We start from the raw sequence: 15,227 nt of genomic DNA, 5'->3' as shown, positions 1-15,227 counted from the left end.
TGTGTCCTGGACAGGTCAACAGAAAATCCTTAAATTGAGTCTGTTAGCATATTTTTTGGTCTGACTTAGGTCATGTCTCCTCTATCTCCAAACCAGTCGTTGTGGCAAAAAAATAAAATCCACTCTTTGGCTTAGCTTGAGTTTTTTTCTTCTGTGTCTGGAATGTAGGAATAGAGTTGACATCAGAAGCAAATGCACTGACAGCGGGCTTAGAATGTTGGGTCACCTAAAGAAACATTGAAGTTTCATTAGCTCAATGTGGGGCAGCAGACATTGGGCACCCAGAAGAGCAACTGTGCACCAGAGAGCTCACCTCCAATCTCCCACCTAATGTACACACACCTCTTAGAAGATCTTCCACAGTCATCCAGTGCTTGAACTCTCAGTACCAAGAAATTCCCTATGATATGAGACATACTTTCCAATTATGGGACTCATCTAGCTGTTATAAAGTTCTTCACTATGTTAAACTCAAATCCGAGTCTCCTAACTCCACCTGCATGACAACCTAACGCAGGGTGAACTTACTCCCATTTATCCATGGCAATTACTTACACATTTGAAGAAAGTCTTTTCTTCTCTGGAATAAGTATCCCCAGGCCATCAACCAATCTGTATGCTGACATGATACTGTCATCTGAAGGTAGTTTGATTCCTCATCCTTTTAAAGTGTTTTGTGGAGAAGTGGCCACAATACCTCATGTATTATCTGCTCAGCAATGCAATTACTATCCTTAATGTGTATTCTAGATATCTCTCAGCGTAAAAAGTTTGTATTCACTCTTATTCAGCATTCATATCATCTTGTTGTGTGTTGAATCTGCTAAAATCTTTAAATACATTTCATAAAACTTTTACTGGAAATTTATACTTATGTGGTGTTTTTATTTTTTAACATATATTTATTTTTGAGAGACAGAGAGAGACACAGCATGAGCAGGGGAGGGGCAAAGAGAGAGGGAGACACAGAATCCAAAGCAGGCTCCAGGCTCTGAACTGTCAGCACAGAGCCTGATGCGGGGCTTGAACTCACGGACTGTGAGATCATGACCTGATCTGAAGTCGGACGCTCAACTGACTCAGCCACCCAGGCACCCCACTTATGTGGTGTTTTAAAAATACTGAATTCAGGACTTTATTCCAATTATATTTCCCGTCATTAGATTTAACAATTTATAGATATTATTTAACCAGAGAATGAGCTGTCCCTCCCAGCTTTGTATCAAGTCTATTGATGTACATGCCTTTCATATCTTCATAAATGTTGTTTATAAAATTTGAATAGTTCAGTGGTTGGCTTAGCAAAGTTTTGTTCTTAGATATGTGGTCTTCTGGGATTCTTCTCCCATTTGCCCCCCAAATAGCTCACAAAACATGTCTTCATCAGTGCTTTATGGAATGTTGCCAAGATCTCTTGTTTCAGAAATCTCTCTGCATCCTTTCAGAAAAATCGGTTCAAGATTTGTCTCACTGGTTTTCTGGAGTCTCAGTTAAGATATCTGCTTCATTTAAGAATTAAGTGAACCTGTAAAACAGAACTCAAAGTGACTGAATGGTACCTTAGTACCTTCATATCTGAGAGAAAATCATGAGGGGTTCTACAGAAAGAATGTTTCCATATTCTAGCATTCTCTCTCACATTGTCATTTGCCACTCAAACCATCTTCTTCCAGATTTATGTTACTTTCTCTAGTTCTTCGTTATGTGACTATTCTTCTATCGCTTTTGCATACACACATTCAATTTGATAACTGGCAGGGAGATTCTCCAGTCCAGTGAGGTCAGTCCTACTAAGAGAAGACTATATATATAAATATGCAAATATGTTTTATATATATATATATATATATATATATATATATATATATATATATATATATATCTCAAGACAGCTAACCTAAGTTTGAACCTTGGTTACCATTTTTTAGCTCTGAGACCTGCATGAAGATGTTTGCACTCCTTTAACCTGCAGTTCCCTAGTCCAAAAAAATGAGGACTTTCATAAGTGCCTCATTCTATTGAGTAACAAAAAGCACTTTGTTCAGTGACTTCTACTCAGTGGCTTTAGTGACCCAGCAGAGCTGGTGCTATAATACCTAGCTCTTTGTTCTTTTCATCCCTGTTTGTGATGTCTCCAATGCTAGGTCCATTGGGGCACTAAAGAGTCATACTGGTTTCTTTGTCTGTCTACCTAATTTCCTCCTCACAGAGATTTTTTGCAATGTGTATATATTCAGAAGTGAGTGTTTTTAACATATTATTTAAGTATATTCCACTTAAAGACTCTGGCCTTTATATGGTATATCTTTGCTTTCCTAATATTGAGGGTATCTTTCCACTTATTTTCTCACTTGAAAACTTACAGTTCTAACAGATGGTTAGAGGAGGTGGTGGCGGGGGGGCGGGGGGAGATAGGTGAACTTGGTGTAAGGAATTAAGAGTACACTTATAATGAGCACTGAGTAATATATGGAAGTGCTGAATCACTGTATTGTACACCTGAAATGAATATAACACTATATATTAACTCCACTGGAATTAAAATTAAAACATAAAAGGAAAGAAAGAGAAAACCTATGGTTCTCTCTCCAGCTTCTTAATGTATGTAATTGCAACATTATATTATACTTCTCTCTTCAGTTGCTATTATTTATTTTGCATTCCCTTAATTTTGATTGATGGCACAGAAGCTTATTTTCTTCTTACTGGAGTTTATTTTTTGTGTGAATATAGCAGAGCATTTCTTCTCAGCCTTATCTAAACTATTTGATTGGCTGCTAATGTGCAAAACCATTAATGGGGGATTCAAACTACTAAAATAAAGAAGTGATGAATTCCCACCCATGAACCACAGTTCAGTCTTTTTGACTGAGTGCGTTTTCAGAGAAGCAAACAAAAGTCAGCAGTGCTCCAGGCACTGTGTGAAATTTGCAGGGTATTATTATATCCTGTAAAAAGTTAAATGTGCTTGAAATAAAGACTTCTCTGTAGCATATAATGTGGGGTAGCTGCTTTAGAACACTAAATAAGCAGTTTGCTATAGCAACAGTATATCCAGTTCTGTAATCTGACATCCATTTGTGAACTGTTCAAGGGTTACCGTTCTTTGAATTACAGGAATTTATAAACTACTTTATTTGGCAGATTTGGTGTGCATGTGTATGTCTGTGACTTTCCCATTTAAGAAAAAATTTCAACTTCTGTCCCTTGCCCTGTGTGACTACCATGCACGAACTGTTAGTGGCACAAAGCTCCACTATCCCAAATGAAAGAATCCCGACTGGCCTTGATGTGCCAGTGAGTGACTGTCTCTTGATGTGCAGCTATAGGTATGCTGAGGTCTGTTATGCTCCAGCTTTATCGGGATATACAGTAGGCATTGTTGCCACTATACAGTGCCACTATTATTAAGTATCAGTAGTGGGTCAGAACACTACATATTAAGTGTATAGCACTTGGTAAGAACTATGAGGACTTGGTAACTTTCCATGTTACTAACTCACAAGTGGGGGCAAAGTAGATAAATAATACACTAGTATGTTCCATGCCCAATCCAATAAACTGCAAGAATACATGAAAAATTTAGAAAATACAAAGGGGAAAAGGAAATCTAAATACAATCAGTAGATTTTTAGCAATATCCATAAATATCCTAGTTATGATGCTGTATTATAGTTGTGCGAAATGCTACTTTTGAAGAGAGAAGTACATATGAATCCACAGTTCAATTCAAAATTTCTTTTCAAAAAAGAGGAAACAGATTTTAACTCCTTACAGTCAGGGAAAGTATAATTCTCACATTATTTAGACTGCTTTGGTGCTGTCATAAAGCACTGGAATGTTCCTAGATAATGAAGAATATGCCTTAAAACAGATCATAAATGAAGAGACTATTCTATTGTACATGAATGTGAACCTTAGAGCATACTCTGAGTCTCAGACATGCTGACCTTATGCTATCCAATATCATAGACATGTTGGAAGAAAAAGAAAACAACACTGATGGTTGAATCCAATGCCATTGTTTTCTAGAAGAATAGTTATGATGTTTTTAGTATAGAAATTCATATTGAAAATAGAGTTTCAGATACACAATAACTCTTTGGTGTTTCATTAAAGAATTACATCATGTTTGCCCTTTACCGGTCTCCCATGTTTTAATAACACCTTGTACATTCTTACATTGGTTCTAATAAAATTTCACATTTCAATTTAATGAAGATCCCATGAATATCTTATAAAATCTACCTTGTTAGTGATGTTACTTCTATTTCATAAACTCAGGTATTTTTTTTTCTAGGTACTGCCGTGTGGTTTTAACTACACATAATAGCATATGTAAACAGTATTACTTAAGTTTTAGGTTGACAAAGTTGAATCAATATTTTGTTTTTAATTGAATGCATCATTAATAAGAACTACTTCAGGGACTTAGTGTTATCTTTCATGGAAAATATCCCCAAAGACTCTAACAGTCAAGAAGCTCAAATAATCATGTGATGAATTTTTTAATGGCAAGAGAATGTAATCTTGAAATTTTTATTCTTCTACTGGGACTCTACATAAGTTCCACAAAAATGTCAACCAATCAAATATCAACCTAATCAATAGGTCTGTGACAGATCTGAGCACTCTTTTGCCTTTCCAAACTGCAAATGTATCTCCATTAATAGTTAATATTATTCAGGTTCTTCTTTTGCTTATACAGTTGAACTACAACATATTATTTTTTTTCACAGCTTTGTCTGATTCTATAAAGGAAATTCTGTTACAGCTTTGACTGTATCAAATAGTTTCTGTTACAGAAATATTTGTTGATCATCCAATGACTCGTCTGGAAAAATATGTATATATTGTGTATATTTTTATGTAGATACACATATGTATGGCTCAACTATGTGCTAATTCAATTCTTCGTTCTTTAACATATAAATTGGTCCCTTTGTGATTTGTAGATTTACCTTTCTGTTATATAAGCTTATATTACAAGATTTTATCTTTGTCATTTGTCTCAAATAATTACCCAAACAGGAATTGAAATAAATATAGTATCTATGCTAATTGTCAATTTAGGTAAAGATACTACCAGCAATTTATATAGAAATATAAATGGAAAAAATGTATATAAACATATATGTTCATAATATTTTATAACCTGGGAGATAGAATTAAAAAGCAGAAACTGTCATGTTTGTTTTAGCTTTATATTATTATGTAGTTGGTCATTTTGTACTTAAAGAAAAGTTGTTTTATGGAAGAAGTTTTATGATTCCAGAATCAATTTATGTTTTATATTTTTTAAATACTTTGAACATTATATACTATATCCTTATATTATGTATTTGCATGTTGGGGCACCTGGGTGGCTGAGTCGGTTAAGCATCCGACTTCAGCTTAGGTTATGATCTCGCAGTTTGTGAGTTCGAGCCCCACGTCAGGCTCTGTGCTGACAGCTTAGAGCCAGTCGCCTGCTTTGGATTCTGTGTCTCCCCCTCTCTCTCTCTCTCTCTCTCTGCCTCCCCTGCTCACACTGTGTCTCTCAAAAATGAATAAATGTTAAAAAAAATAATTTTAAAAATATATGTATTTGCATGCGGTTCTTATGGCAAATACTATAGCAAACATATTTTATATTCCTTCCTGCTATCATTTACACTTTCCTTATTACATTGTGAGTTAAAATAAGTTATGCTTCCTTTTGTAGTTTCAAAGAAAATAGCTATTGAATTAAAATATTTTGAGGAGCTTTGAAAAAATAAGAGTTCTTGGTAGTATTTCTTAAATTCTCATGTGAATATGAATCACCTGGGGTTCTTGTGAAAAGTATGGACTTCAGATTCAGTGGGTCTGAGACCTTGCATTTCCAGGCAGTCCCCATGTCGTTGTTCCCCTGGCCCCTCTGAGCAGCATAGTTCTACAAACGGTACAGATGTAATTATATTTGTAATTACGTATGTAGTTACCCCTATATATATTGGTATATATTTATGTAATCAAAGGTACAGAAATGTGAAGGACAAAGAATGAAATCAAAGTCTAAGCTCTTCGGTTGACTATGTATTTAGAATCTCAAGTGAATGGTCTGCATTTCTCAAGTTCATTGACCTTTCTCATTGGTTTATTTTCCATTCTAATGCTTTTGTTTGTTTCTTTGTTTTAAGCTCTTTTGACAGCATGTTTGTTTACCAGCAAAGAGGACTGGGGCCAATTGAAGAAGACACTATTCTTGTCATAGATCCAAATAATGCTGCAGTACTACAGTCCAGTGGAAAAAATTTGTGAGTTAAATTACTTATTTTTTTTTAATGTTTTATTTTTGAGAGAGAGCAAGAGCGCGCACGTGTGCGAGTGCATGGGGCAGGGGCAGAGAGAGAGGGAGTCAGAGGATCCCAAGTGGGCTCCTTGCTGAGAGAAGACAGCCTAATGCGGGACTCAATCCCACATGTGAGATCATGACCTGAGCAGAAATCAAGAATCAGACACTTAACCAACTGAGCCACCCAGGCTCCCCTACTTATGTTGTTATTAAGGCTCTTGCTGCATATATTTTATCAAAGTGTGTCACTGGCTCTGGTCCTGTAAAGGGTGTATTGTACAGCAGTGGCAAAATAGCAGAGCTTAAGAAAGCAGGTGACTAATTGGACCATCCCATCTTTCATTTTCTAAATAGGTGGCTCTAAACTGAAATTAGAATCACCTGGGAAGCTACAGAAAAATTAGATTGGATTTAGTCTGGAATGAGGCCCAGGCATCAAAACAGTACTTTTAAAGCTCCCCAGGTATTCTAATAGGTACTCAAACTTCATAGAACCATTGATACACATAGCTAATGAAGTGAGCTGCTAGTCAGCTTAGATTTGAAGATTAAAAAAATTTTTTCAGCGTAAAAGTTACATAACCAAACTCATCAAGTAATCAACATTAAGGAAAAAGGCTTCTTTCTTCCCATCTCAAAGGGAAGACTAAACAAATGGCATTTTTAGCTTTTCTTAGCATGCATAGGTAATTTGGCCTTGAAAGCCACTTATTATTTGCCCTTATTCCTAGATGACATTTGGCAACCAAAAAAAAAAGTTGGCTGATATTCGTGGTCATAGAAAGGAAGGGCACCTGCTTACAGTGTCCTCAACCATTTTAACCTGGCAGCTTGAGGAACTATACCCTGCTCCGTCTGCTTAGGCACAGGAAAAGCCAGGGAGCCATCCATCCACCTGAGTGCAGCTGCTTATGGAGATGGTGATACTTTTTTATAGGATTCTAAGATGGTGGAGTCAGGGGCCAAATCCTAATACCAGCTTTATCACTTCGTGTATTTGAACCTGTCTCTTCTATGCTTTACTAATGAATCAGAAACATTCTTTTTCCAGAAGGGAATCAGAGAAAGGCAGAGCAACTGTTGCCAAATGAACCTGGCCAGCCATGGGGAGTCTATTGAAAGCAAATCATAACTCTCACATTCAGTCACCAAAACACAGATTTAGTTCAGTCAATTAGTCAAGGTCAGGGTGTTCCAATCTTGGCACATGAAAAAAGAATCTGTGGTGTCAACACCTTGGTTAAGGCTAGACGCTGACAAACAGCCTGTGGATTGTTGGATGTCATGTGACCAAACCACATTAAGATATTGTCCAGGTGTGTGTTAATTCTAAGTTCCTTAAGCCTGTGAGCCTCTGTCTACATTACAGTTCTCCCACCCACATCATTCCAACTGATTTTGTTAAATAGATTAACCTTCTCTAATGATTATCCAGAACACCACTTCACTTTGCTTAGATGAACACAGCCCCTGTCTGCTGGAAGATGTTCTGTTGGGTTTTATTGTGTTTAGGAGACACTCTTAAAGCTTTTGAGTCATATAATTAATATTTTATATTAATACGGCATTCATTACATTACCTTGAAGTATACTGAAGCTATTCAAACTATATAAATCCATTTACATTTTTCTACACAATTTGCTTTATGCACATTTCTAAAATGGTAATATTACCTTTGAACTCATTTTTAAATTGATGTGATTTGTGTTGTTTAATATACCATACTTTGTAATAAATATTTGTAATTGGTTGTAGGCTTCACTTATGGATTTTTGAAAGATTAAATGCCATTTAAGATTTGTCACAAGGAGGTTTCTATGATAACAGGCATTTTCATTTAACTTATGTTGGTCTTTAGGAATGCAGGTACCCATTTATCAATTTATCAATTTATATTACCTTTACAGATTAATTAGCAAGACATTCCTCTCATGTGGGCTTTGGGAGTAATTGTACAATTAAGACAATTATTTTTATTTTGCAGGTTTTATTTGCCCCATGGCTTGAGCATAGATAAAGACGGAAATTATTGGGTCACAGACGTTGCTCTGCATCAGGTAATCTTCCATTTGGCAGTTATTCAAATAGAAGTTCATGGAGTTATGCTTTTGATATGCTCTAGAGCTGTGTGGGTATTTTTCTGTCACCCAGGAAGTTGATAACAAGAAAATACAACTGCCAAAACTGAAATTTTTCTTTTTGAACTCAGTGCCAGAAAGAGCTAATATGTACGTAACTGAGTCACCCTTCTCTGCAGGGCTGGTGGGACACCTAAGGGCCTGATGTGAGGCTTCACCCTGATCACTGTATAGGACATCCCACCCTCCTTCTTGGCTTTTCCACATTTGCTTTTCTTTCCTGCATCCCCAAGTCTTAGTTCTGTTTTGTCACTTGTTGTTTTAAACTACCTTAATCTATAAATCCTTCAAGGTCTTTAGTACATCCACGTTTATGTATAAAACATTTTTGTTGTTTTTAAAGGAAATTATATTTCTAGCACAGAATAGCCTAAAGTCTTCCTCTCAGAAGATAAGCTCTACTATCCATTTTATGAATAAGTGGCAAAGAGGTATGAAAACTAGAAAAAAAAACACAACTAGAACTCAGAAGACATAACTGTAAGAGTCTTCAAACATCATCTCAGTAAACATTTATTGCTCATGTATTATTGGGAGAGCATTGTACTATTATTACATTAGCCAAGGAGAGACCCAAAAGGAAGTGTGAGGTGGGTGGAACAAGACATCCAAGTACTAGTCTCCCCTCACCACTAATTACCTGGATGACCTTGAGCAGATTACTTAATGTCTAAGGGCCTCCCTTATCAAATGAAGGAATCAGACCAAATGATCTTTAGAGTCCCATCCCGTTCTACAAAGTATCTTCCTCTAAATAAATCTCTGGGAGCTTACACTATAATTGCCTGTGAAAGTCTTCTAAGGCAGCAGTGTGCCACTAGTAACCATGCGAAGTGGGTAAGGCTTTTGTTCCTTGTTAAAAAGGTGTTCAAACTGGATCCAAACAGTAAAGGTGGCCCTCTGTTAATCCTGGGAAGGAGCATGCAACCAGGCAGTGACCAGAATCACTTTTGTCAACCCACTGATGTGGCTGTGGATCCAGACACTGGAACCATCTATGTCTCAGACGGTTACTGCAACAGTCGGATTGTGCAATTTTCACCAACTGGAACGTTCATCACACAGTGGGGAGAAGGTACTCAATAAGACTTGATCTCTAATTGTTATTCTTAGCCAGTAACACTAGGAACTAGAGATTGGCCACCCCTCACATTCTCTAGGATTTAATTGTCCCCTCCAGTGGGAAAAGCATGGCCTTTGTATGCACCCAGTTGCCAGCTTTCTTACACACACACACACACACACACACACACGCACACACACACGCACACACACACGCACACACACACGCACACACACCCACACACACACAGTCTTGTGAGAGGGAAAAAGAATGCCTCAACCTGAAAACTTTGTCCAAAAAGGGAGAAAATCTGTAATGTGTTTGTGGGTAAGAGATATTATAGAACAAACTTAGTACCTCATTTTTCCCCTGGTTCCAAATATTTAATTGTTTACTATCATGAGTTTGGAAAACTAGAAAACTTTAACATTAGAGGTTTGGGTGATTTTACAAATTGTATAGCTGAGATTTTTCTTTCTTCTATATCTATAGAATCTTCTGGGAGCAATCCTAAACCAGGCCAGTTCAGGGTTCCTCACAGCTTGGCTCTTGTGCCTCATTTGGGCCAATTATGTGTGGCAGACAGGGAAAACGGTCGAATCCAGTGTTTTAAAACTGACACCAAAGAATTTGTGCGAGAGATTAAGCATGCGTCATTTGGAAGAAACGTATTTGCAATTTCATATATACCAGGTATTTCATCTTTATTTGTTATATTTTGTCATGCTGTCCTCTATCCTTACAAGTTACTTCTCTTATCTTAATATACTCTTATTATAATTTTTTTCTTATTAAGGGATTGAAGATGCTTTATCAGATCTTACACTCTTTTAGTGTAAAGATGCCTTGTAAATCATTTTCAACTCAGGTGACCCTGTTCTTTATTCAGCAATAAGAAAGAACTCAAACTTAACTGTGTGTAATGGATTCAAAAATTGTTTCCAAACATTGATTTTCATTTTTCCTTAATGATGATCATTTGCTCTAGTTATTAAATGATTCATATTATGTCTTCACACATCATCAACAGATGGTGTGTGTCTGAAAAATCAGTATCCAAAATGCTTCTGCTCCACATTTTTTTTTAAAAGCAGTGGCCAAGTTTTTTCCCAAAGATAAATATGTAAATTAAGTGAGGCTTGTATTTAAATGTCAGGAGGAGTGACCAATAAAATCCAGAATTTTGTTTCCTATTTTCAGAATAGATTTTCTTGATGTGAAGAAAATCAGAAAAATAATATAAACTTACGACATAAGATCCAGTTAATTCATATTACAAAATAACTTGCATAAGATTTCTTTAAATCATTAATACTGAACAACTGAAAATATATTTCTAAACTATATGTTTTTTATAGTATATTTCATAAATATAGGTGTACCTATATTAAAGTAGTATTGACTATTTGTAGCCACCACTGTTATATTTACATTTCTTGTTTTATTAAAGTTGCATATGCCTGCTGTCTTCCCAAGCTGCCCCCAATTTATTTAGGACATGGAATAAACGGATTCAAGTATGCAGATAAGGAGCAAATTTGGCTTCCACAAGGAATAAGTAATGAAGTGATAAAAGACTCATAAATTAATGTCAGTGAAAAAGAAATTCTCATGTTGGTTTTTATTTTATATCTAAGGAATAAATTTGGCAAGTCCATTCACTTAAAAAGAGGGTGATCAAGTTCATAGTGAATAAAAATAAATCAAATATGAAGAGAAAAACATTAAGAGAGAAGATGAGAGAAAATCTGGTTAAAAACAATCTAAGCAAAGACAAAGTGTATTATAATTGGAATTCTCTCTACAATATTGCACAACAGTAATTGATTCTCATAGTATTGATTTTTTTCTTAGTACGATACACTGAAGAACCTTTTCCTGAAATCCTTAAAAAAAAGATGAAAGGATCTTCAACAGTCATTTAGTTTGATGTGTATTTTATTGTTTTACTTCTTTAAAACATAATATTCAATCATCTGAAGTGTTTAAGCCAAACATCACAGTTTCCATTATTTTTTATAAGTACTACTATATTAAGAAATACAATTTTGCTACAAAAAGTATTCACGAAATTAATATTAAAAGGGTGGTTTAGGGGCACTTGGGAGGCTCATTTGGTTAAGTGTCTGACTCTTGATTTCAGCTCAGGTCATGATCTCATGGTTTGTGAGAGATTCAGCCACGCAATAGGCTCTATGTTGAAAGCGTGAAGCCTGCTTGATTGAGATTCTCTCACTCTCCCTCTCTCTTTGCTCCTCCCCTGTTCACACTCTCTTTCCCTCTCTCCCTCTCTCAAAATAAACATTTAAAAATAAATAAATAATGAAAAGATGGTCTAATTTTTTTTAATTAGGAAAAAGTAGGTCTTTGATAATCTGAAGTATGCATGTCACATTTTCAAACTTCATTTGTTTAAAATCATATTATTCTGTTTCTGCTATAACATCACGTATTGCCTTTGTGTATTTTTCTCTGATTCTTCTGGTAAGGATAGCAGATATTACTTATTTTTTAAAAGATCTAACATCCCACAATAATTTATGTAAAGGTTATCACTAGGATGTCTGTGATATGTCTCTCCATCTAGATCTATTCCTAAGCCTATGTATCTATATCACTATGTGTGTATTCCTGATTTTTACTGGCTTCCTAAATGGAGAGGCCTTATAATTCCTGGTTTTCCTATTGCAAGGAGATTAGTCCCTTAACCTGTTTGCCCCTGTTGTTATTACTTAAGAAGATAAATTTGCTTAGTGTATTATTTTCTACTTTTGTTTTCAATTATAAGGACCAGGCTGACCCTATATTAATAGTCTGTGTAATGTACATATATATATTTGAAGGCCAGTTTTCTCCATATTTTAAAGAGTGTTTAACTGGATGTGTTGTCACAGGTTTGCTCTTTGCGGTGAATGGGAAGCCTTACTTTGGGGACCAAGAACCTGTACAGGGATTTGTGTTGAACTTTTCCAGTGGGGAAATTATGGATGTCTTCAAGCCAGTGCGCAAGGTATTCACATATATTGCCTAGGTATCCGTTTTCATGGGAATAAACTAAAATAGGAATCTTGGCATTCGATTTGTACTTGAATAATTTTTAAAATCTTGAAGGAGATGTGATAACCAACCGTCTTAGCTAGGTTGATAGGGGTTTCCTGTTACTATGTTTTATTTAGAATAAATATCCTTGTCTGTTCTTAGATCAATTTCTTCAGATACAAAGCAACACTGTATGCTTTCTAAGGTTCTTAGTAGACTTCACACAGGATAGCAGGTTGAAATTCACTGTAGTTAGAATACCAAAAAAAAAAAAATAATAATAATTATGTCTTTTCCTGGTTTCATCCAAGTAGAGAAGATACCACAGTATATCAAATTGTACTTTTGTAATTCTCTTAGATCCAACAGAAATCTCGTTTGCTTTTTGTATGCTGTTACTACATTGAGCAACAAGACTTCAAAATAGCACTTCCTGCAGTTTATTTAAGTCCTAAAGTCTTGGTTTAGATAAGAGACTAAAAGCTAGTTTTGACTTCACAAATGGCTTACCACTGTTTATTCTAATAGTGCTTGTTTACAAACACACTGTCTGGTTCATCATGCCCATAGCTCTTTTGTCTCTTCAATGTACTTTCTCTTCAGTATAACTGCCTGAATGATCAGATTGTTCATATAAACTTCCTAGATGTACTTGTGGCAGCACATCAATTTTAGAAAATTCAGCCTGTTCGCTATCGACAGTAGCCAAATTAAAGAAAGAGCCTAAATGCCCATCGACTGACAAATGGATAAAGAAGATGTAGTATATATATACATAATGGAATAGTACTTGTCAATCAAAAAGAATGAAATCTTGCCATTTGCAACAACATGGATGGTACTAGAGTGTATTATGCTAAAAGAAATTAGAGAAAGATAAATATTATATGATTTTACTCATATGTGGAATTTAAGAAACAAAACAGATGAATATAGGGGAAGAGAAGGAAAAATAAGATGAAAACAGAGAGGGAGACAAACCATAAGAGACTCTTAAATACAGAGAACAAACTAAGAGTTGCTGGAGGGGTGTGGGTAGGGGGATGGGCTAAATGGGTGATGGGCATTAGACGGGGCACTTGTTGGGATGAGCAGTGGGTGTTAGATGTAAGTGATGGAACATTATTACACCATATGTTAACTAACCTGGATTTAAATTTTAAGTAAAAGAAAAAAAAAATTCAGCCTGCCAAAATGCTGCTAATAAGAGTTATTTCTCAAAACATGTAAATGTTTACTGGCTTTACTTGGATCAAAATGCAGTTGCCATAAAGCACTGGACAAACTATCACCATACTCATAATTCTTACAGTATTCTTTAAAATACCAAATTTGCTAGATTAAAAAAAAACAAACTTTAAAGTGTCTCAATATTTGAGAAATATGTCTGTGAGAGTACTGACAGCTAGTCTGGGATTTATTTATCCTAGAGATATTTATTAACTCCCTACTCTGTCATACACCATGTTAGATAACTAAGGATATGGTGGTGAACAGAACAGGACATAGCCTACATAGCCTTTCCCTCAAATGGAGTTTTAGCTAAAGTTACAGGATCTGAGTTGAACCAAACTGAATCTGAACTAAAGATTGTAGTACAAATTCTTTACTTTTCCTAAATTTCTACTGATATGCAACAAGAAGGACTTTTCACCGTATTTTACCTGAAAAGCTATACGGAATCAAATATCCAATCATAGTACCTTCAGAAAGAAATTCATTACATTGATAATACCTATTTTACTTCAGCAGTGTTGCAGATCCTTACTGATTATCTGATATTCATTGTTTTGCCCCTTTGAGTTAACTTCCTCATATCTGTTGATAAAGTAAGAGACTTAACTTTCTTTCACGTCTTCACTTTGTATTAGTACAGTGTTTGCCTTGATTGTTCTTTTAATGCTAATATAATATACTGTGTCAACCAGGACATTAACTTTTAATTCATATATACATCTAGAAAGCAAAACTATGGGCTAAGCAAGAAGCTAAATTCTACATGAGCCTTATTCTCATAAAAATATGAACAGCCATGAATGAAAATCTTAGAAAGCATTATGCCTAAACATTAGCGTTCATCAGACATTCAACAATGAATAGGTCACAAGATGTAAGTCGTAAGTCAGTATAGCAAACTTAAAAAGAGAGTCTGACTCCCAGTTGAAATTTGCTTTTCCTTTCAATAAACAGGACTTACAACAAAATGTAGAAATTTGTTCTGTGTTGACTCTGTAAACTAACATCAGTTGATGAATCTCTCAGAATTCCCATTTAATCACATTATCATCACAAAGATTAAATTTGGGTGAAGGAAACCATATGGTACTCTGATTCCTAAGTATGAAGAGATTCTTCTTTCAAATCAAAAGTCAGGTTTTGCATAATGTGTACCTGTTTGTGCCTGTCTACCACATATTTCCCCATGTACTTCAGTTCTCTCTTCTGTTACATTCTTTAGAAAAGTTTATGCCCGAATGTATGAGCTTCATTTTATGTCTATGCAGGGAGGCTCAGACCGTAGGACAATAAAGATCAGGGCAAAAGATACACAGTTACCTTCCACTTTCTTACCCCCATTATCACAAGAAAGCCTACGGTCCCTAACATCTGGTTGCACACACACTCTTCAGGCTGGAATGGAATGGATCCCTGCCACTCCAAGCCAAAAGA

At 35.6% G+C, this 15,227-nt stretch overlaps 2 protein-coding genes across 17 annotated transcripts in view; one reads left to right on the top strand and one right to left on the bottom strand.

Moving 5' to 3' along the window:
• The window catches only part of GIN1 (gypsy retrotransposon integrase 1), a 79,321-nt gene that overhangs the window by 6,242 nt on the left and 57,852 nt on the right, over nt 1-15,227 (bottom strand). The window lies entirely within an intron of this gene.
• Nucleotides 1-15,227, top strand: part of PAM (peptidylglycine alpha-amidating monooxygenase) — a 287,568-nt gene that overhangs the window by 247,936 nt on the left and 24,405 nt on the right. For all 16 annotated transcript variants that reach the window (XM_086690473.1, XM_086690089.1, XM_086690162.1 and 13 more), the window contains 5 exons: nt 6,162-6,278; nt 8,302-8,374; nt 9,320-9,530; nt 10,011-10,211; nt 12,413-12,528. In XM_086690473.1, coding sequence (XP_086546599.1) covers nt 6,162-6,278; nt 8,302-8,374; nt 9,320-9,530; nt 10,011-10,211; nt 12,413-12,528 — 718 coding nt within the window. The remainder of the gene's footprint in view (nt 1-6,161; nt 6,279-8,301; nt 8,375-9,319; nt 9,531-10,010; nt 10,212-12,412; nt 12,529-15,227) is intronic.

The sequence above is a fragment of the Puma concolor genome, chromosome A1, assembly GCF_028749965.1.
Source record: "Puma concolor isolate L17-30 chromosome A1, mPumCon1.1.hap2, whole genome shotgun sequence".
Taxonomy (NCBI): domain Eukaryota; kingdom Metazoa; phylum Chordata; class Mammalia; order Carnivora; family Felidae; genus Puma; species Puma concolor.
Note: the sequence above shows the minus strand (reverse complement) of the source record. Positions and strands in the feature narration are given on the sequence as shown.